Consider the following 22,606-nt stretch of genomic DNA (forward strand, 5'->3'; position numbering starts at 1 on the left):
AGGTTTAAATTAAAAAAAATGCATGGTTTATTTTTAATTAATTTTTAAAAAATGCATTGTAGTGGGTGATAACGTACCGCATGCGTAGAAGAGTTCTTTCGGTTTCACTCTCCCTCTCCCTCCCCTTCCCCTTCCCCTTCCAGTTACTTGGAGGAAGCAGGGGAAGTTTGATCCTGTGATTGGTGGGCAACAGACATGTGACTCACACCGGCCTTCTGCTGAGCTTGCTCTGTGTGAGGAAGCAAGAGAGAGAAAATGGCCGATGGAGGGAGAAAGCAGCAGCAGAATGGAGGTGAGTGGGAAAGAGTCAAAAAAATGGAGGGGGGGCTTTGAAGGACTCTGCATTTTTTAAAAACTCTACTCGGAAGTAAGTCCTACTGAGTGCAGCGGGGCTTACTCCCAGGTATGTGGAGCGGTGCTTCTGTGTGCTAGCAGTGAGCTTGAGGGAAGGCAGGTGGTAAAATGTCTACTCAGGAGTAAATTTCACTGAGTTCAGTGGGGCTTACTCCCAGGTAAGTGGAGTGGTGCTTTTGTGTGCTAGCAGTGAGCTTGAGGGAAGGAAGGTGGTAAAATGTCTACTCAGAAGTAAATCTCACCGAGTTCAGTGGGGCTTACTCCCAGGTAAGTGGAGCGGTGCTTTTGTGTGCTAGCAGTGAGCTTGAGGGAAGGAAGGAGGGAAATTGTCTACTCAGAAGTAAATCCCATTGAGTTTAGTGGGGCTTACTCCCAGGTAAGTGGAGCAGAGCTTCTGAACAGACTTTTAAAAAATTGCCAAGGTCCTTCAAAGCTCCCCCCCCATTTTTTGATTCTTTTCTTCCCTCAAGCTAGATTCAGTGAGTGGGGAAGGCAGGCAGTGGGAATGTGGGTGGGGGCAGGGCGATTGAGCCAATGGAAAGGGCAGGCTGTGGGAGACAGCGGGGGTGGGGACACACATACACACACACATCACCAGAAGTTCCACTGAGTTTATTGCAGCTTACTCCTGAAGTAAAAGTGAACATAGAATTACAGCCTTTAACTTCTAAATTCAGTCCTTTCCTTTAAATACTAGGTGATTTATCAATAAATATTATAACATTTATGTCTGTTAAATGTTCAGTGTGTCATCATGTGACTCTTACTGTTGCTTGTTAAACACCTGCTCTTCAGGATAGTGCCACAAATAGATTCCAAAAAGTCTGCTTTAAACTTGCTCCAAACCCCCTGTGGCATGTAATGAATGTTCCAGTTTCTCTGCATCCTTCTTGAAGTGCAGAGACCAGAACTGGATGCAGTATTCAAGATGAGGCCTAACCAGTGCTGAATAGAGGGGAACTAATACTTTATGCGATTTGGAAACTATACTTCTGTTAATGCAGCCTAAAATTGCATTTGCGTTTTTTGCAGCCACATCACACTATTGGCTCATATTCCTCTTGTGATCAATGACAATTCCAAGATCCTTCTTGCAAGTATCCCCCATCTTATAACTGTGCATTTGATTTCTTTTTCCCAAGTGCAGAACTTTGCATTTATCCTGGTTGAATTTCATTCTGTTATTTTCAGCCCAATGCTCCAGCCTATCAAGGTCCTTTTGTTTGTCTTCCACGGTATTCACAAGGTTTTCCCAAGGTTTTCCGTTTGGAAACGAAAGGGGCTTCCCCTCTGCCCAGTGCCCACACACCCAATATCCTCCCCTCCCCCTTCTCTTCCCCTCCCCTGGGTCAGTGTTGAACTATGAACTGGGAGACCGGGGTTCAAATCCCCACACAGCCATGAAGCTCACTGGGTGACCTTGGGCCAGTCACTGCCTCTCAGCGTCAGAGGAAGGCAATGGTAAAACCACCTCTGAATACCATTTACCATGAAAGTCCTATTCAAAGTGTCACCATAAGTCTGGTCGACTTGAAGGCAGTCCATTTCCATTTTCAAATATGATTGCATAGAAATAAATCCCACTGAACTCAAGAAGTATGCAAATGATCAAACCCAACCTCCCTTCTCCTCCCTCCTATCCTCTCCCTCTTGCCCCCATTCCCATCCCCTTCCAATCCCCTCCCCTTCCCCCTCCCCATGGTCAGTTTTACCTATCTTAAGCATGATTGCATGGAAGTAAATACCATTGAACTCTATAAGCATGCAAATGATCAAACCTGCCCTCCTCTCCCCCTTCCTTTGCCCCCTGCCAATATACTCCTTCCCCCCTTTTTCCCCATGGTCAGTTTTTCCTATCCTAACCATGATTGCATAGGAGTAAATCCCATTGAACTCAAGAAGCATGCAAATGATCAGACCTGCTTTTCCTCTCCTTCCCCTCCCCTCCTCCTTCTTCCTCCCCTCCCCTCCCCTCCTCCTTCTTCCTCCTCCCCTCCCCACTCCAGCCCTCCCTCCCTCCCTCCCTCCCCACCTGGTCAGTTTTACCTATCCTAAGCATGATTGCACGGGAGTAAATCGCACTGTATTCAATAAACATACAAATGATCAAACCTGTCCACCACCCCTCCCCCTCCTTCCAGCTTCCCTCCCCCTCCTCCTCTCTGCCTTTCCTCCCCTCCTTCTTCTCCTCCCCTCCCCATCCCGTGTGGTCAGTTTCACCTATCCTAAACATGATTGCAGGGGAGCAAATCCCATTGAACTCAATAAACATGCAAATGATCAATCCATTCTCAGCAAACTTGCACAGGACAGGATCCCATTTCTTACCTCCCGGATTAAAAAGCAGGGAAATTCACTAATAGGGAAAAAACCTTGTGGTTTAAGAATGTACCTATAGCCCACAGCTATTTCTATCAAACTTTAAAAAGCAGGGAAATTGGGCAGCTATAGTGAATGCACCAGGGGAGCAGGAGACCTGAACTCCTCTCTGAGATATTGGACTGCCCTACAAATTAGTCAAAATGCAAACACCATTTGGGTTGGTCTTTCACAGTCCAATCCACTTGCTGTGTAGCTTGCAAGAATTTGGTAACATGTGCCTCTGAGCATATGGTGAGTGGTGGCAACACCTGCAATCAGCCCAAATAACAGAAACAAGACATGTGCTGTGCTGATCTTGTTTTAGCAGCGAGGAAGCAACATTATTAAGACAGTTGATATAGTTCAGATGGTCACTTTGAATATGTCTGATTTCCTTTGCAATTTTAGTGAAGTTTCCAATAGGAAATCATTTTCTTTTGTTTCTATTTCTGTGAATATGAAGTACAGCAACATTTTGCAAACTTTACACGAAAAAAAATCCAAACTTAATTGTGGAATAAGGCCACTGACTTCTGCAGAATAGTCTCCAGTGGACCTCAGGAGTGTCTCAATTTGCACAAGATAAAACAGTGGGAGGTGAAATATATTCTAGAAAAATGGTAGGTGTGCTCTATGTTTTTAATTGACCGTGCCCACCTTGCCTTAAATGAAATGGTTTAAACATAACAGGCGGAAAACATGCATCCTCTTTTTTCCAACAGCTGGAGTCATTGCTGAAGTAGCAACATATTGGAATCAGTCTCATTTTACATCAAACTGCAGTTTCAGATTCAACTGTTAATGGACCCAAAATAGAAATAGGACATAACCTTCAATTTGAAACACAAAAGGCTGTCTTCACCATCATATGACACTGACCAATAAAAAGACTTTGAAATTAATAAAAATAAATTTGATACAGATTTCTGGGATGAATAATGAGGGAAATAAAATGTTCTAGATTAGATTCTCTGTAGAAACAGTAGTAACACAGGAAAGAAGCAATGTAAGAAGAACACCAACAAACATACAAAAATATAATTCTCTATCTTTGGAGATGGCAGGTGTTGCCACCACTCACCATATGCTCAGAGGCACGTTACCAAATTCTTCCAAGCTACACAGCAAGTGGATTGGACTGTGAAAGACCAACCCAAATTGTGTTTGCATTTTGACAAATTTGTAGGGCAGTCCTATATATCAGAGAGGTCAGGTCTCCTGCTTCCCTGGTGCATTCACTATAGCTTCCCAATTTCCCTGCTTTTTAAAGTTTGATAGAAATAGCTGTGGGCTATAGGTACATTCTTAAACTGCAAGGTTTTTTGCCTATTAGTGAATTAACATAAGAACATTGAACCTGCCCTGTTAGCAAATCAGTAACCAGAAGCAACATATTGCAAGTAACCTGCTCCTGTCTGCCCACTACATTCTGCATTAATTGCAGCTTCCAAACCAGCATTTTACATTAATCGTGTTTTAAGGTTACCAATGAATCAATCACTATGTTTAAGCTAACCTGGTCCAAGAATGGTCACAGCTGGTGTACCTGCTGAAACTAGAAGACACTCCTAGCCACAGAAGTCACTTGGCCCTCGGACTTCCGGGAAGGGTGACTTCGCTTGTGCCTGCTTTTGGGACGGGCTCCCGCCTCAAAAGAAGCTTATTCAGATATAAATCAGTCAGAACATTTTTTTTTTTTGACTGATGAAATTTCTCCCGGGCAGGGAGAAACGTAGAGATCAACCTCAAAAGCCTGTTTTTGTTGGGAGGACTGGATTTCATTAATTTATGAGATAAGGTCCAGCCAACAATGCCGGACGGACTTCCGAACAAGCTCTATCTGTTTAAGCGATACGTTTATCTTTTCTTTAAAGAGAGAACGGACTAACAGGCAAGCACCCTTCTTTCTATTATTTTTTTACTTGGTTTAAATTGTTGCAGCAAAAGGAGATTTGTCAGATTGATCGGCTTTGGACAACTTCTGGGTGAGCTATAACTCTTCTTTGTTATTCACGAAATTAACAGCTTATCTCTGTTTCTGTCACAAAAAGCTGTTCTGGATGTGCATTCTAAAGATATAAACAGAAGAGGGATTTCTATTCCTGATTTCTATTCCGAGGAATATTATATTGTCTGGGACTATTCTCTTTTTGGTCTATTTTATTTTGACGAATCTGCTTCTTCACGACGCCACTAACTGTCTTGATGCTGGGAACTAAATTTGTTTTGCATTCTTGAACATAGAGAGATAAGGCAGGCTGCTCTGTTTATACTGTGATGTCATCAAGTCTGGAATATTAACCCAATTGTTGCTGAAATAAGAAGTGGTTCTTCTTTATTTTTGTTTTGCTTTGTTTTCGTGGTTTTAAAAATGGCAATCAAGAAAGTGGCTGAGAATCTGGAAGTAACTATGTTTCAGAAAATAATGGATGAGATTGAGATAACGAAACAAACCCTGCGACAGGGTAGTAAGGAGCTGAAAATTGAACTGAGCAAAATGACGCAGGAGCTTAAAGAAATAGGGGATCCTGTGAGAGAGGAGAATGAGATCAGAGATGAGAAAAGAAAAAATAAAGGGAAGATACAAGCCCTGGAGATTGGAACAAATGTGGAATTGGAAAAAGATCTGGAGTTTATGGATTTTAGAAATAAAATCTACTGTTTGGAATTTAACGTTATCTCTGAAAAAATTAATGAAGGTATTAGAGATAAAGTTATCAATGGCTTGGATAATCTTTTGGACTGGAATGACGTGATGGAGTTTGATATAGAGAAAATCTATGGAATTAACTGCAGCCATGTGACAATGGAAAAACTCTCAAGAGATGAGCCAGTGCATTTTGTAAAAAAGAAGAACAGAGATATGACTTTACAACAGTATTTCAGCAACTTATTCAGAATGGATGGCAAGAAAATATTTGGGATAGAGGAAATTCCCATCAGACTCTTATTATATGACTATGGCTACGACAGCAAGATTATTATGGAATACTGATAATGGAAGATTGGACACTGAAATTACTGGACTTAACAGGACTATTGAAGATGGAAGATGGAACTAATAGGGATAATGGAATAATGGCTATTGAAATTATTGAACCTAACAGATTTTGATGAGATGGATTAATTGAAATGTTTATTTGGACTATGGTTATGACAATAAGATTATTATAATTATTAAAGAGATGGATTAATCGACATGTTTATTTGGAGAAAAATTGATAGATATATTTCTTAAAGAATTGAAACCTCTCTTTGACTTTTTGTGGAAAGAATAAAGTAATGTTTATGAGATTTGATGATTAATTAAGATAACTACTGGAGGAAAGTGATTTTATAATATGATTTAAGAGACAGGATTGTTATATATTGTAGACCTATAACTGATTTGATCTGTGACAAATGGGAAGTCAATATTTTATTTTATTTTGTTTAATCATTTTTGTTTTGTTTTGTTTTTTGTCTTTGAATGTTTTATGATTTTGTTTTGTATGTTTTATGAAAATTTGAATAAAAATTATTGTAAAAAAAAAAAAGAAGTCACTTGGCCCTCTAGCGATAAAGATGGATCAATGAGTACCTCCAGTCTAAGATCCACAGGCTGCACAGCTGAGTCATTCTTAGCTTGGAAATACTAAGAAATGGCTGGGAGGACTAAGCAGGACTAAGTAGGGAGGGGCTAGTTGGCACCATCCAGGCCCCTGCCCAGTCTACTCTCCTAGCCAGCAAGAGTGTGTGTGGCTTTTTGCCCACATCAGTTTGTTTGCCCTGTGAGGTAGCTGCCTGCAGGTAAGTGTGTGTTTTGGCAGATTGCAGGGTGGTATCTATCTATCTATCTATCTATCTATCTATCTATCTATCTATCTATCTATCTATCTATCTATCTATCTATCTATCTAAATTTATATCCTGCCCGTCCTCCTAGAAGGCACCCAGGGTAGCAAACAAAACACTAAAAACACTCTTAAAACATCTTAAAAACAAAAGACTAAAACATTTTAAAACAAAACATCTTTAAAAACATATTAAAACATCTTCTAAAAAAAAGCTTTAAAAGCACCTTGAAAAGTAATTGCAACACAGAAGCAGACTGGGATAAGGTCTCTACTTAAAAGGCTTGTTGAAAAAGAAGGTCTTCAGTAGGTGCCAAAAAAGGTAACAGAGATTGTGCCTGTTTAATATTTAAGGAGAGGGAATTCCAAAGGGTAGGTGCCGCAACACTGCAGGTCTACTTCCTAAGTTGTGTGGAATGGACCTCCTGATAAGATGGTATCTGCACGAGGTCCTCACTTACAGAGTGCGGTGATCGACCGGATATGTAAGGGTAAGATGATGTTTCAGGTATCCTGGTCCTAAACTGCATAGGGCTTTTGACACCAAACCAGAACCTTAAACGTGGCCTGGTAGCTAACAGGTTGCTGGCTGAGTGCTCACATCTAGTGTCCGTGTGTGCCCCAAAGCCTGTCATGCTATAAGAACAGGCTCTGCCATATTCAGTGAGTCACCACTTTGGGGAGGTGACAGGGCAGCCGCAGCCCCCCGCCATCAGTCTGAATACAGAATTGTAAGCAAGGCACTGTGAGTGACAGATCTGTGACCCTTACCCAGGGTGAGAGCCTGGGGAAGGAGAAGATTGGTTTAGTGGTGTTCCCCATGAATGAGAGACGGAGGGAGGAGTGTTGGAGTAGCATTATTATCTTCTGCCTGACAAGAGTGGGATGTGCCGGCTACTGGTGTATCCCACTGTTTTGTTAGTTTGCTACGCAGATAATTTAGATAACAAACTATCTGTGGCCCTAATCTCCCAGCTGTATATTGTATATTGATGGTGACTGGATGTGTCTGGGTGGGCAGGTAGCAGGGAGTTGTGAAGATGCTGCCTGAATTTCAGTGGTGGTGGGCAGGGGAAGGTATAGTCAGAATGGAGAGGCTGACCACCATCTGGGGCGGAGACCTATATGTTTGATCCTTGACTCCCACCTCAGTACTCTCACTCCTCCGGACGTTACTGGTAGCTTATCCACTGAGTCCTCTAGTCTGATGGTGCTGTTACTGAATGCCAGGTCAGTCAGTAATGCTCACCCACGACTTGATCGTGGATGAAGGGGTGACTTGGCATGTATCACTGAGACTTGGATGGGTGAGCTGAGTGGGCCTAACATCTCAGCTGTGCCCATCTGGGTACTTAGTACAGCACCAGGCTGGACTAGGTGATCAAGGATGTATGTGTTGCTATTATCCATAGAAGGACTAACTCTTTCACCAGGAAACCTCTTAATCTTGGGATGGGCTTAGAGGGTCTGCATCTGGTGCTGGCCAGAGAGACAAACTGGGGATGCTACTGGTCTACCAACCACCCTGCTGCCCAGCAGCATCCCTGACCAAGCTGGCTGAAATGGACTTTGGCATGGTGGAGAACCCCAGGTTGGTAATTCTGAGTCACTTCAACATCCACATGAAGGCTGTCATTGGTCGAGCATAGCATGGCCTCTGTGAAAACCATGGGGCTGTCTCAAATGGCCACAGATCCAACACATCAGGCAGGGCATACCCTTGATGTAGTCTTTACCCCAAGTGCTATGAGGAATGATTGAAGGTATGTGTGGGGTGCACTCTCTTGTCATGGCAGAGCATTACCTAGTGAAGTTTAGACTGATAGTGGCTAGTCTGTCCTGTAAGGGTGTGGGCCTGTTTGGATGGCCTGCCCTTAGAGACTTATGGAACCTGATGTGTCCCTGAATGCTCTGGTGGATTTTCCAGTGGAGAAAGCTGACTCTTCTGTCAAAACCCTGATCTTGCTATGGAATCGCAAGATGAAACAAGTGGATGACATGATTGCTCCTGGGCATCCTCTATGGCATTGTGGAGCCTGAGCAGCTCCTTGGTATTCTGGGGAGCCTCGTGCTATGAAGCAAGCCAGACAAAGATTAGAGTGCAAGTGGCGTAAAGTATCACTCCGAAGCCAACCAAGCACTGGTCAGTGCACACAATAGTGCCTATCATGTGGCAGTGCGGGCTGCAAAGAAGGTTTATTTTGTACCTTCCATTGCATCCTCCAGTGGCCAGCCAGCAGAGTTATTTTGAATGGTCCAGGTTACTGACTGCCATTCTGATAGAGTGGCCTCTGGAACACTTGAAGACCCACTGTGAGCAACTGGCTACACACTTTGAGGATAAAGTCACTTGACTTCTGAATGACCTTGACTCTGGTGTTGCAGTTTCAGATGAAATACCCAATGCTGGAATCAATGATGATTATGGGATCTCTTTCAACTTATACAGCCAGCTGATGTGGACAAGGTGCTGGTGGCTACATATCCGACTACCTTTCCCCTTGATCTCTGTCCCTCCTGGCTTATTAAATCTAGCAGAAGGGGGTTGACTGCTTGGGTCCAGACTGTGGTTAACGCTTCATTGCATGAGGGGGTGGTACCTGCAGCCTTGAAAGAAGTGGTGGTGAGGCCACTCCTGAAGAAACTGGCCCTGGACCCCTTGGATTGGAATAACTATTGAACAGTCACAAATACCTTCTTCTTGGGGAAGGTGGTAGAGGGGATAGTGGTGGGGCAGTCTCAAGAATTCTTGGATGACATGGATTATCTAGATCAGCCTTGGTTGCCCTGATGGATGACCTCTATAGAGAGCAGGACAGGGGGGTGCCACCTTGTACCTGCTTTTTGAGCTCTACGGATTTCAATAGCACTGACCATGGTATCCTCCTGGACCAGCTCCATAGCATGGGAATTGAGGACACCGTATTACAGCAGTTCCAGTCCTACCTACAGGTCCAAGTCCAGAAAGTAGTGCTGGATTATTTTTTTCAACCCCTTTGGCAGTTGTGCTGTGGGGTGCCGCAGGGTACCATCTTATTACCAATGATACTTAATACCCGTATGAAGCTCCTGGGATCTGTCATTTGGAGTTTTCGGGTTAGGTGTCATCTGTATGCTGATGACACTCAGCTCTACCTCTCCATAATATCCAAATCAGGAGAGGCTATGCAAGCCCTAGACTGGTGCCTGGAAGCAGTGGTAGAATGGATGAAGGAAAATAAGCTGAGCTTGAATCCTAGCAAGACAGAGGCACTGTGGGTGAATGGTTCGTGTGTCTGAGAAATTGATCAATTGCCTGCCCTGAGTAGGATTGCACACCCTCCCCTGGTGGAGCAGATTCTCAGTCCAGGGGTGGTTGTGCATCCAGTTCTGTCACTGGAGACCCAGGTAGTCTCAGTGGCTAGAAGTGCCTTTTATCACCTGCACCTGGTAAGACAACCATGATTGGGAGAGCTTGGCCACAGTACCAGTAGTTCAGGCATTGGTGACTTCAAGACTGGATTATTGTAATGCACTTTATGTGGTGCTTCCCTTGCACTTGACCCAGAAAGTGCAATTAGTAAAATGCTGCAGCCAGATTGCTGACAGAAGTGAGCCCGTCAGAATATAACACTTCTGCTCAGAGATCTGCACAGGTTGCCAATTTATAACCGAGCAAAGTTCAAGGTGTTACTATTGGTATATAAAGCCTGTAACAGCTTGGGACCAGTTTACCTGTGGGATTGCCTTACCACCTATGTGTCCATTCAAGCACTTCGATCTGGAGATCGGGCACTATTACAAGTGCCACATAATACTCATTCTGCGCTTGTAAGAAATTGTACTTTTAGTGTGGCAGCACCTATTTTTTGGAACTCCCTGCCTATTTATATCAGGCAGGTGCCTTCGCTGTATTATTTTCGGTGCCTGCTTAAAACTTTTTTGTTTAGGCAAGCCTATCCAGACACATAGATGTTGATGTGTTTTAATCTTTTTAATTAGTCACTGAAGAGATCCCTTAGGATGGATCTTTCCAAACTTACAAAAACTCTTTGAGGACTTTTGTCTCTCTCTGAAAGTGGTTCAAGAAACCTGGGAAAGACTGGGCCAATTACAAACTGTGATTGGGGCAATTTTACCCATCGGTAGTGCCACCTGCTCTCCCATGTGGTCCAAAAACAATACTAAGATTGATGGTATTAAAAACTCTGAGAAGTCCACAAGAAAAAACACAGACACACATCTCCTGTCTATTTTCCTACAAAGGTCACACACTAATATGTTCAAGACAGTTTCTGTTCTAAAACAGAGTTTGAAATCACATTGAAACTGGGGCAGTTATATCATACCTTTCACCTCTCTTAAAAATTACAGTCTGCCTTTAGCCCTGCAGGGCTGATATTTGAATTGAAATCTGCTCCAGACTACACAAGCTCTGATACAAATTTCTATGTTGAGCAACAGGATGATTCTTCCATATTTTTGAAGCTGCAACATAAAATCAGGTCCTTTATGCATAAGGGGTGTGTGTTTGTGTGCACGTGCACATGCGTGAATACAAATATCTTGTTTAAGATGATAAAAAAGGAAATATATATTTTTATTTATTTATTAATTTATATCCCGCCCTTCCTCCCAGTAGGAGCCGAGGACAGCAAACAAAAGCAATAAAAACACTGTAAAATATAAAAACAGACATTAAAATATATCACATCCTTAAAAAACATATTAAAACAAAAAAAATGTTTTTTAAAAAAGGTTTAAAAACATATTAAAAAGCAATTCCAACACAGAAGCAGACTGGGATAAGGTCTCTACTTAAAAGGTTTGTTGAAAGAGGAAGGTCTTCAGTAGGTGCCAAAACAGTAACAGAGATGGCACCTGTCTAATATTTAAGGGGAGGGAATTTCAAAGGGTAGGTGCCACTACACTAAAAGTCCTTTTCCAGGTTGTGTGGAACAGACCTCCTGATAAGATGGTATCTGCAGGAGGCCCTCACCGGCAGAGTGCAGTGATCAACTGGGAAAGACAGTCTTTCAGGTATCCCAAGCTGTATAGGGTTTTGTACAGCAAAACTAGAACCTTGAACTTGGCCCAGTAGCTAATAGGTATCCAGTGCAACTCTTTCAGCAGCAGGGTGACATGTTGGCGATACCCTGCCCCAGTCAGTAGTCTTGCCATCACATTTTGCACCAGCTGCAGATTCCGGACCCACCTCAAGGGCAGCCTCACATACAGCACATTACAGTAATCCTGCCTGGAGGATACCAGTGCATGGACAACAATGGTCAGGCTACTCTGGTGCAGAAACAGCCGCAGCTGCCTTACCAGCCAAAGCTGGTAGAAAGTACTCCTAGCTACTGAGGTCACCTGGGCCTCTAATGACCTGTCATTAAAGATGGATCCAGGAGCACCCTTAGACTATGATCCTGCTCTTTTAGGAGGAGAACAAACCCATCTAAAGCATGCAATTGACAAATTATCTGAGTTTGGGAACCACCTACCCACAGTACCTCTATCTTGCTAGGATTCAGACTCAGTTAAATTTGGCCCTCGTCTAGCCCATCACTAAGTCCAGGCATTGGTCCAGGACTTGCGGAACCTCTCCTGATTCAGATGTTACAGAGAAACAGAGCTGGGTACTGCTGACACCTTGCCCCATAGCTCCATATGCTTCATATAGATGACAAACAGCATGGGGGACAAGATAGTACTCTGTGGCACCCCACAGCACAACTGCTAGGGGGCCGAAAAGCAATCATGCAATGCTATTCTCTGAAAATGACCCTGGAGATAGGATCAGAACCACTGTAAAGCAGTGTCTAAGACACCCATCTCACCAAGTTGGCCCAGAAGGATACCATGGTCAATGGTATCAAAAGCTGGCAAGAGATCAAGTAAGAATAACAGGGTCACACTCCCCCTATCCTTCTGATAAAGGTCATCCATCAGGGCAACCAAGGTTGATTCAATCCCATAACCAGGATTGAACCTACCTGAACTAGTTATCCCATTAGGCCTCTGTGAGAATTGCGAACAATCAGACCCAACTCAGTATCTTTCACACAGGGCACATCTACTCCCCCCCCGTCTCACATCCAAGGAGGGCCAGCCTTCTGCCAGTTGCAGACTCTCACTCTGAAGGCATCTGGCAACTTCTTCTATTGTTCAGTTCACGGCACAAGCACTAAACATGTGCCATATGCCCTTCCCACTACCAATCTTTTCTAGATTGTTTTTTTAAAAATAGGGGTAGCATCGTCGCAACTCTCTAATGGGCTCCCCAAGGGCAGCCAGGCTTTTATGCCCCAACCCAGCCAACAGCTGATGCAAGAGGCTGCAAAACTGACTGCAGCCTCCCTCTGGAGTCAGGGTCAGGCAGGGGGTCCCAGGTCTTGTAGCACTTACTAGGGACCTCAGCTGTCTCAACAGACAGCAACCCAGAGGAGCCAGCAGCAAGCACTCAGATGCTCAAGACTAACTCCCAGGACAGGTTTTCTCCAGTCCCCTAGTGCTGTAGCTGTTCTACATGCTATAAATGCTTGATGTTTTGAGGTTTGTGTAAAAATAATGTCCAGCTTTTTCTTCATGATTAACTGCCAGGTTTAAAAAATGAACTCTAAGCTGTCAATTTTGTATTTCATCACAGTTGACACAACATCCTGAATGTAACATATGAAGCGCACTAGTCAAAATAAAATAACATCGTTGCACAGCAAACACTATAGTCTTTTTATTTCTTGGAAATTGTTTTTCTGCCTTATCAGTCAGAAAACAACTGGTTAAAAACACAGATTTCATTTGCTCATGGAAAGCTGTGCTGGATGTCTGCCTGAGAGATGTTTTACATCAGACTATCCCTCAGATGCCTGCCAAACAGGAAACAGGGAAGCAGTTTAACATTGCACTGTCCCTGATCCTCCCTGCTTCAGTGAAGAGCAAAATTAGCTTTTCATTCCTGCCACTTCCCCCTTCTCTATGAGAACAAAGAAGGGGGGCTGGCTTGCCACCCTAAATGCTTACTGCTGAAAATGTGCTGGCAGAGATAACTTGTCAGCTCTATAGAACAAAGGGAATAAATAGATTTGGTTTCATTACATGACCTCACTTAGTAGACTCCTGCCTTTGTTTTTGCTAAGCAATTACAATCCCTGCAGTCCAAAGGTGAATTAGACCTAATCATAAACTCTAATTCACAAAATTTATTTTAAAAAGAAAAATAATTTTACTGATATCAATGTGGTTACTTAATGCAATTATGTGAATAGAGAAAGAAAATAATCCCATCAAACAAAACAAAAAAGTTCACCGCTACTCTGGATCATTTTTCTTGCATCCCCTTGTCTCCCCTCTCTGTGTAGCATTTCTACATGACTACATTTCTGCATGCATTCCACTTTCAGATCTGCACTTAGGCTCATAAAGAAGAATTTATGAGGTTAATGTCAACTGGAGGAACCTACATGAAAGTGATTTAAGGTGAGCAAGACTGAAAATCAGGCTCACACAGTAATTAAGTTGTTTGTATTGGGTTATTTTTCAAGGCCAATGATCCTGAGCCCATTTATTCCACAAGAGTGTCTACTGCTTCACAGTAAATCGCTTACCAGTTGGAACCCATATTGTGCTCTAATTTTGTTCCCAGAATCTGTCAGTATTTTTAGTAGTGGTGACTGAATCTCATTGATATGGCTTGAGTAAAGTGTCTGTTTACTGTTGGCCACGTACACACATCTAAGGGACTGCTGTTCTGAAGTCATGAACCAGTTATAGATCCCTTTTAATCTTTTCTGAATTCCGTGCAGTATACTCTATGTTCAGGAAACCCGAAAACTGAACAGCATTGTAATTCTGAATTAGTTAAATTATTTTATTTGCATTTCAGATGTGTTTTGATGCCCTGCAACAGCATATAAAAGAATACACTGCATATTTAATTGCACATGAAAATACATGGTGAATGAAGAGATGGGTTTAGGTGTGAAAACCTGTGGAGGATGTAGCTCCCTAACCACCTCATTTACAATAAAAGCTGCTGGGCTTGGAAAGGTTAAAGCTGTCTAGTGCTAAATGACAGAGACTGCAATTCTTTTTTTTTTTTTTTACAATAATTTTTATTCAAATTTTCATAAAACATAGAAAACAAAATCATAAAACATTCAAAGACAAAAAACAAAACAAAACAAAAATGATTAAACAAAAAATAAATAAAATGTTGACTTCCCATTTGTCACATATCAAATCAGTTATAGGTCTACAATATATAACAATCCTGTCTCTTAAATCATATTATAAAATCACTTTCCTCCAGTAGTTATCTTAATTAATCATCAAATCTCATAAACATTACTTTATTCTTTCCACAAAAAGTCAAAGAGAGGTTTCAATTCTTTAAGAAATATATCTATCAATTTTTCTCCAAATAAACATGCCAATTAATCCATCTCGTTAATAATTATAATAATCTTATTGTCATAACCATAGTCCAAATAAACATTTCGATTAATCCATCTCATCAGAATCTGTTAGGTCCAATAATTTCAATAGCCATTATTCCATTATCCCTATTAGTTCCATCTTCCATCTTCAATAGTCCTGTTAAGTCCAGTAATTTCAGTGTCCAATCTTCCATTATCAGTATTCCATAATAATCTTGCTGTTGTAGCCATAGTCATATAATAAGAGTCTGATGGGAATTTCCTCTATCCCAAATATTTTCTTGCCATCCATTCTGAATAAGTTGCTGAAATACTGTTGTAAAGTCATATCTGTGTTCTTCTTTTTTACAAAATGCACTGGCTCATCTCTTAAGAGTTTTTCCATTGTCACATGGCTGCAGTTAATTCCATAGATTTTCTCTATATCAAGCTCCATCACATCATTCCAGTCCAGAAGATTATCCAAGCCATTGATAACTTTATCTCTAATATCTTCATTAATTTCTTCAGAGATAACGTTAAATTCCAAACAGTAGATTTTATTTCTAAAATCCATAAACTCCAGATCTTTTTCCAATTCCACATTTGTTCCAATCTCCAGGGCTTGTATCTTCCCTTTATTTTTTCTTTTCTCATCTCTGATCTCATTCTCCTCTCTCACAGGATCCCCTATTTCTTTAAGCTCCTGCGTCATTTTGCTCAGTTCAATTTTCAGCTCCTTACTACCCTGTCGCAGGGTTTGTTTCGTTATCTCAATCTCATCCATTATTTTCTGAAACATAATTACTTCCAGATTCTCAGCCACTTTCTTGATTGCCATTTTTAAAACCACGAAAACAAAGCAAAACAAAAATAAAGAAGAACCACTTCTTATTTCAGCAACAATTGGGTTAATATTCCAGGCTTGATGACATCACAGTATAAACAGAGCAACCTGCCTTATCTCTCTATGTTCAAGAATGCAAAACAAATTTAGTTCCCAGCATCAGAACAGTTAATGGCGTCGTGAAGAAGCAGATTCGTCAAAATAAAATAGACCAAAAAGAGAATAGTCCCAGACAATATAATATTCCTCGGAATAGAAATCAGGAATAGAAATCCCTCTTCTGTTTATTATCTTTAGAATGCACTTCCAGGACAGCTTTTTGCGACAGAAACAGAGATAAGCTGTTAATTTCGTGAATAACAGAGAAGAGCTATATCTCACCCAGAAGTTGTCCAAAGCCGATCAATCTGACAAATCTCCTTTTGCTGCAACAATTTAAACCAAGTAAAAAAAATAATAGAAAGAAGGGTGCTTGCCTGTTAGTCCGTTCTCTCTTTAAAGAAAAGATAAACGTATCGCTTAAGCAGATAGAGCTTGTTAGGAAGTCCGTCCGGCATTGTTGGCTGGACCTTATCTCATAAATTAATGAAATCCAGTCCTCCCAACAAAAACAGGCTTTTGAGGTTGATCTCTACGTTTCTCCCTGCCCGGGAGAAATTTCATCAGTCAAAAAAAAAAATGTTCTGACTGATTTATATCTGAATAAGCTTCTTTTGAGGCGGGAGCCCGTCCCAAAAGCAGGCACAAGCGAAGTCACCCTTCCCGGAAGTCAACAGAGACTGCAATTCTAAACAGAGTTTCTAGGGACTAAGTCCTACCAAGCTCAATGGGACTTATTTGCAAGTACACATGCTTGGGAATGCATTACACAAAATTTACTAAAATGAAATAAATCTAGGTAAATCTAGATCTGTTTTTCTATCCTTGCCATTCAGCTGCACTGAGATACAAAACAGTTTCACAGCCTCCATCATTAGCACTCAGACATTATAATAAGGCACTCTAAAACAGACACAAGCACATACAAAGCCCCCTTTTTATTTAGTTTAAGGCTGGGATTTTCAGATTATAAAGGAGAGTTTATTTATGTGTTTGCTTTTCAACAGCCTGTAAATGCAAAAAGCAATAATTTTGGAAGAGAGGGCATGTAGTTTACACCCTGCATGTGGGTTTATGGAGCTAAGAATAAAACATATTGACCAGACTGAACACAGCAGGGGCACTAACAACCTGAGGAGCTGCTTAACTGATTCTACTACAGGAATGAAAGTTTATTTTTATGTGTATACTGGGTTCCACAGCATAAAATAATTATTCGACATGACAACAACTATTCTGCCATGAGAGTGGCAGCAAGTGACAGGAATGTGACATAGCCCTCCCATACACTTAAAAAAAAAACCCTGATGATGATCCAACTAATCTGCAATGGGTTATAAACAGAGACAAGGTGAGATTAGTGGTAAAAAGCCTAAAAAAAGAACAAGTTCCAGGCCCAGATAGGTTTATAGCAGCACTCCCATATAAACACACCAGTTCATTATGGACAGCACAGTCTTGTTTAGTGGCAGAGCTCTATCTGATAGACATTCTTCAAGAGATAGCGATTAAAATAAATATTAGTGGTAAGAAATAAAATAAAAAGAGCAATTATTAGTTAAGGAATTTCAGACTCAATCCTAGAGGTATTTATGCCTGGCTGAGTGGAATTAGGATATGGCAGATCTCTGGATGGGCCCCAGCTCAGCTGGGCTATGCCAGCATAAATCTCTCATCCAGGCTCAGCCACAGCTCATTCAGCAAACCCCTGCCCCTCCTGGCTCAACTGGGGTTCAGTCGAGACTGGCACAAATTAAGCTGGCCTAAGTCCCCCCCCCCAAAAAGAGGCATCCTGGGAAAGTGGTGGGGGAGGGTTGAGGGGAGGGGGACTTATGCCTCATCCTACATCTTTTCAGCTTGGTTATGTGGCCTCCATTCCTGGTGTGTTAAGCCAGGAAAAAGGGGGATCTAAGTAAAAGTACACAATAGCTCTGTTTTTTGCTGCTTTTATTTTCTTTCTAGTGGGCTCTGTCAGCTGAGTTAGTATTCTCCCCTTCCAATGACTCTTGAATTGAGTTAGGATCTGACTTAAGCTACACCGGGGCTTCCTCAATGTTGGACTGCTCTGTAAATATCCAAATGCCTATATAATTTGACATTTTAGATTTAATGAATAATAATTAATCTACAACTATATTGTCTATGTTAAAATTTAGCTCTATATTGATTCTTACAGGGCATCGCTTAGAAAAATAATTATTAGCTACAACAAATATCCTGAAATCAAACAATAACTATGCTCAAAAGGCTATGCATACTGAGAAGCATTTCAGTAGAAACTCTAAATACAGAAGTATAATGTCTACAGAAGCATTACTTACTATGCACTATACAGTCTCATTTCTGTTCAATAATCAGCAGTTGGGTTATTTGCCTATATATGTTCCGGCGTGGGCAGGGGGGAACAAATGTCATTTCCAAACCCCGCCTCCCCACCCTAAAATTTATTTATTTATTTATTTATTTATATTAATTTTTATCTTGCCCTTCCTCTCAAAGAAGCCCACATAACACACTGGAACATTGCTATATTAACCTAACATATACTGACAAAAAATGGGTAATTTTTTGTGGAATTGCTTCTGAACTTCTGGAGTAACATTTCCAGAAAGCTCTCTCAAGGGAGATTAAGCAAAGAGTCCACTTCTGTTGATTGCTGAGATGACCGGAAAGGGAGGAGGAACCCCATGATCTTACCAATGGGCATCACAAGCATGGGACATCTGTGTCAGCAGAAAAAAAGCAAAGCCTGAAAATGATACTAAAAATATCTTTATCAATAATAATAACCCTAATTAAACAATAAAATGTGCAACACATTTCAGCCAATAACAACCTTCCTTAGGGCACAAGGAGCTTAACAGGATAGAATCCTGCTATCACCATCCCTGGTGAGTACTGTCTAACAGGAAAGATGAGGAGATCTTTCTCTATTCACATCTGTTTCTTTCTTTCATTGGAAAGTATTAATAGTTCATTATACAAGAGTGTAAAATGTGAATGCTCTTGCCTACATTCTGAAAGACCTTGTTTCTCAGGATGCCATAAAGGCTTAATCAACAAGCCTGCCAGGGACAAGGTTCAAAAGAAAAATATAAAAGGATGCTGCATTTGTTTTTATTTTTGTGGTAAGCCATCCCAAGAACTTGGTTATACAACAGAATATAAATGCTTGAAACAAACTCATACAATGATCAATGAATCGATCAACTGACCAGTGAACCAAGTGTACACTTGTTAAAACAAGGGTTAAAATAAGTTAGAAAACCGGTATAAGCAGTGATCAATATGAAATATTTATTTTAGCTTGCTTTGTATATGTAAGCAAAGAACAAACATGCAGTACCTGATAGAAGTTTGGCCAAAAGGTGCTAATTGCCAATTCTACCCTGTTCCAGGTTCTTGTAGGAGCTCCAGACATATTCCATACTGGGCTACCAAGCTGACCGTTATTGACTTTCACATAAACATTTAATATACCAGGATTGGACCCACTCTTGCTGGAAACATAAAAATTGAAATCGATGCAATGTGTGTCATTTTCCTTCAGGTGTGGTAGCAAAAGATGGGCTCTTTGCCCAAACCTTTCAGTGGTGTTCACCAACATAAAAGATCCTGCAAGAAACAAACAAAATGAGATCAGCAAGTGATTTAATCATGCCCTTCCTTCCAACAAAAGTATTTGTCCCTAGAATTTATTTTCTGAAAATACTAGTACACAATAAGTGTGGGTGAATGTTAAAGAATCCCCCTCCCCCCAAAAAGGTAAATGTGAAAACTTGGTAAAGAGGCTTAGGTAGGACCTAAAGACTAGGGACTCATTAAGAATTTACTGTACAGTTAACTTACAGTACAATGGTATACATGACTACTCAGAAGTAAATCTCTTTGTGTTTAATGGGGTTTACTTCCAGGTAAGTAGGTAAAGGATGAAAGCCTAGACTTTGGTTTAGGGTACTGGGAGGGGGACCAGGATTGCTCTGCCTTTAACTGTTGTATGGCAGGCAGAAATTCAACAGGTCATAATGGAAATACAATTATGAGAAAACCTTTACCATGACTACTCTCTAATTTTGTGTTGTGCCACGACCCCCTGACAGCCATTTTGTACTATGCTACACCCTGAAGAAGCCATTTTGTGACTGGTGCCCCCAGCACTCTCTCAAAATCAGAGATGTGCCCTCTGGTCCTAAAAGGCTGGTGACCCCTGCTTTAGGGACTCAGCAGTGGGAGGTCTTCCCCTCCTTGGATTTTGTCTTTGCAGCCATTTTAAATCTCCCCTTATCAAATCTAGAGGAGTAACAGAGCTTCACTAGAAAATATTACTATGTGTCCCCTGCCCTTTCAAATCCTGGGTACCTTAATGCCGCTCCACTACGTCATGAGTGGGCTTCTTCCCTTCCCACCCCAATTCCTTCGGTTTTACAGGTGTATATGTCAAAGAGAGCCTGGGATTATGGAAAACTTCCAAACCTCCCCCAGTCATGGATTGTCTTTAATACAGGTGTGCACTAAATGAAGGGCTGGCTGAGTGAGATAGAGTTCATATTTTAATGTGATTCAGAGAAGAATTTGAACCCCCAAGTTCTCTTCCAAGTCCAAACTTGGAGAAGTTCAACAACATCCCATCAAAATCCCTTACGAAAGCTGGTGCTGCATTTAATGCTACATGAAAGAGTTTAGCTTCCTCCCCTGCTTAAAGACTCCCACTCTCCTCTTCTCTTTATGCATGGCCAGCGGAATGAGTTCGAAAACATTTGCTTTTTCTTACATGCTACTTGTTTCGTCTGAACTGGCATTGTGGATTAACCTTAACTATGGTTAGCTTCAAACCAACCCAGCTTCAAATCACTAGATATTTGAAGAAAGAAAAACAAAAATGCAACTCGGGAAAAGAGTTAGAACTGTGGTTAGAAGAGAGAGATCAAAAATTAGATAAAAGTTTTGGATGAATTAGATAAAAAATGGGAGGAGAGAGATAACACTGAAGAAAAGCTAAAATTGTTATCAGGAAAGAGCTGATTATTGAAAGCTCAATTGGAAATATCAAGGAGAAAGTGGATGAGCAAGACTATTGTTAGTGTGAAACCACAATCGCCATGTTTGAGAGGAAGTAACGTAAGACGTTTCCAAGCTTCTTCTCCCAACCATGGAAGAGGTAGAGAGGAAAAGGAAGAGCCCACAAACCCAGGAAGAGGGTTGGATCATGCACATATTGCTCAGCAACCAGAGCACATTAGAGAACTACTATGCTCTACATTCTGCCTGAAAGGTGTTGGCCCCTTCCCTGAGTATATTTATCTAGGAAGAGTGGAGTGGAGTGGAGATTTGCAGCAGCAGTATCCCAATTTACCACAATATCTGGCAGCATCCAACACCAAATTAGTTTTTTCTTTAAGAAATTGATTTATTCCCACTTATAAAACTCTTTGTTCCAGTAACCCACGTCTAACACACACATCCATTTGCAAACAAAAGAATTATATTTACTTCTGTTCTAGTCTAACTACCATTTTACCAAGATTTAAACTGGGGAAAATCACATTTTACCAAATAATAAGAATTCTTTTTAAAAAGTCATGTGAAGTAACTCTTTAAGTGCTGGAGAAAAGGTCAAAAAGCTTGAATTAATGAGTAGATACTGTATGACCTGGAACAATGGACAATAATCAGAGAAATAAGACAAGATAAGCACTGTCAAATCCAGCTTGCAAAAGATCTTCAAAACTTACTCATTTAAAGAGGGGAAAAAACTATTAAGGGGCTTCAGACTAAACAGAAGAAATCCTTTGGCTCCAGTTAGAAAAGTAATGTGATTAGCTTTTTATAAGAAAAGTGGCTCTTTAATGAGAACTAAATTAGGTTACAGTATGTAATTTAGGAGACAATTTTTAGCTGCTGAGTTAGGAAATAGACATCAAGTTCTTTCTATGTAATAAGAAAACAAGTAACTGAATCTTAGAGAAGTCTAGTGTTTAAAAACTGCTTTATGAATCTAACAGGAAATGGCTCTGGGGGTACCCTGCACTTTGACAAAAATCCAACCATATCTAATATCAAATGTTTTGTTTGTAACTAGGTTTTAAAATCCAAATAATTATTTCTCCACACAGACAAAACTGATAATTTTAAATAGTAATAATCAAATACATGATCCACTGCAGATAATAGAGCATAAACACACTGAAGAATAAGCACTTCCAATATACAACATATATACAAAATAGAAAGCAGCCAACCTTGAAATTGCTCTGCTACATAAGCCATGCCAGTGAATCATAAACTTGGAAAATGACCACTGCTCACCATCAGTCCCCTAAAATATCCTATGCCATTAGGTATGTCTATATCATCTCATTTTCACTACATTCTAGTTTATTATAACAGTCATAGAATGTACAACTAACACATTTCCTTCTCTTTAACATTTGTTGCTATAATTAGGAAACTGCCTTATACCACCAAGTCAGACCATTGGCTCATCTAGCTCAGTACTGTTAACACTGACTGGCAGTGGCTCCTAAAGTTTCAGATAGAGGGTCTCCCAGCAAGGGATGGAAGGATCTGTTGGTTTTGCTTTTCTCAGTTTCTCATTTCTGCAACAATTTGTAAATAATTTTTAAAATCCTCATGAAGATTCTTCAGCATTTTAGTGAGAATTCCTCCCAATAAATACATTTTTGTATGTAGTTTTGACTAACAGAAAAATTGCTTGC

At 40.9% G+C, this 22,606-nt stretch overlaps 1 protein-coding gene across 12 annotated transcripts in view; it reads right to left on the bottom strand.

Moving 5' to 3' along the window:
* PTPRM (protein tyrosine phosphatase receptor type M) overlaps positions 1-22,606 on the bottom strand; it is an 838,757-nt gene that overhangs the window by 531,230 nt on the left and 284,921 nt on the right. For all 12 annotated transcript variants that reach the window (XM_061595686.1, XM_061595700.1, XM_061595730.1 and 9 more), the window contains exon 3: positions 19,237-19,505. In XM_061595686.1, coding sequence (XP_061451670.1) covers positions 19,237-19,505 — 269 coding nt within the window. The remainder of the gene's footprint in view (positions 1-19,236; positions 19,506-22,606) is intronic.

Source organism: Rhineura floridana, chromosome 1, assembly GCF_030035675.1.
Source record: "Rhineura floridana isolate rRhiFlo1 chromosome 1, rRhiFlo1.hap2, whole genome shotgun sequence".
Classification (NCBI taxonomy): Eukaryota; Metazoa; Chordata; class Lepidosauria; order Squamata; family Rhineuridae; genus Rhineura; species Rhineura floridana.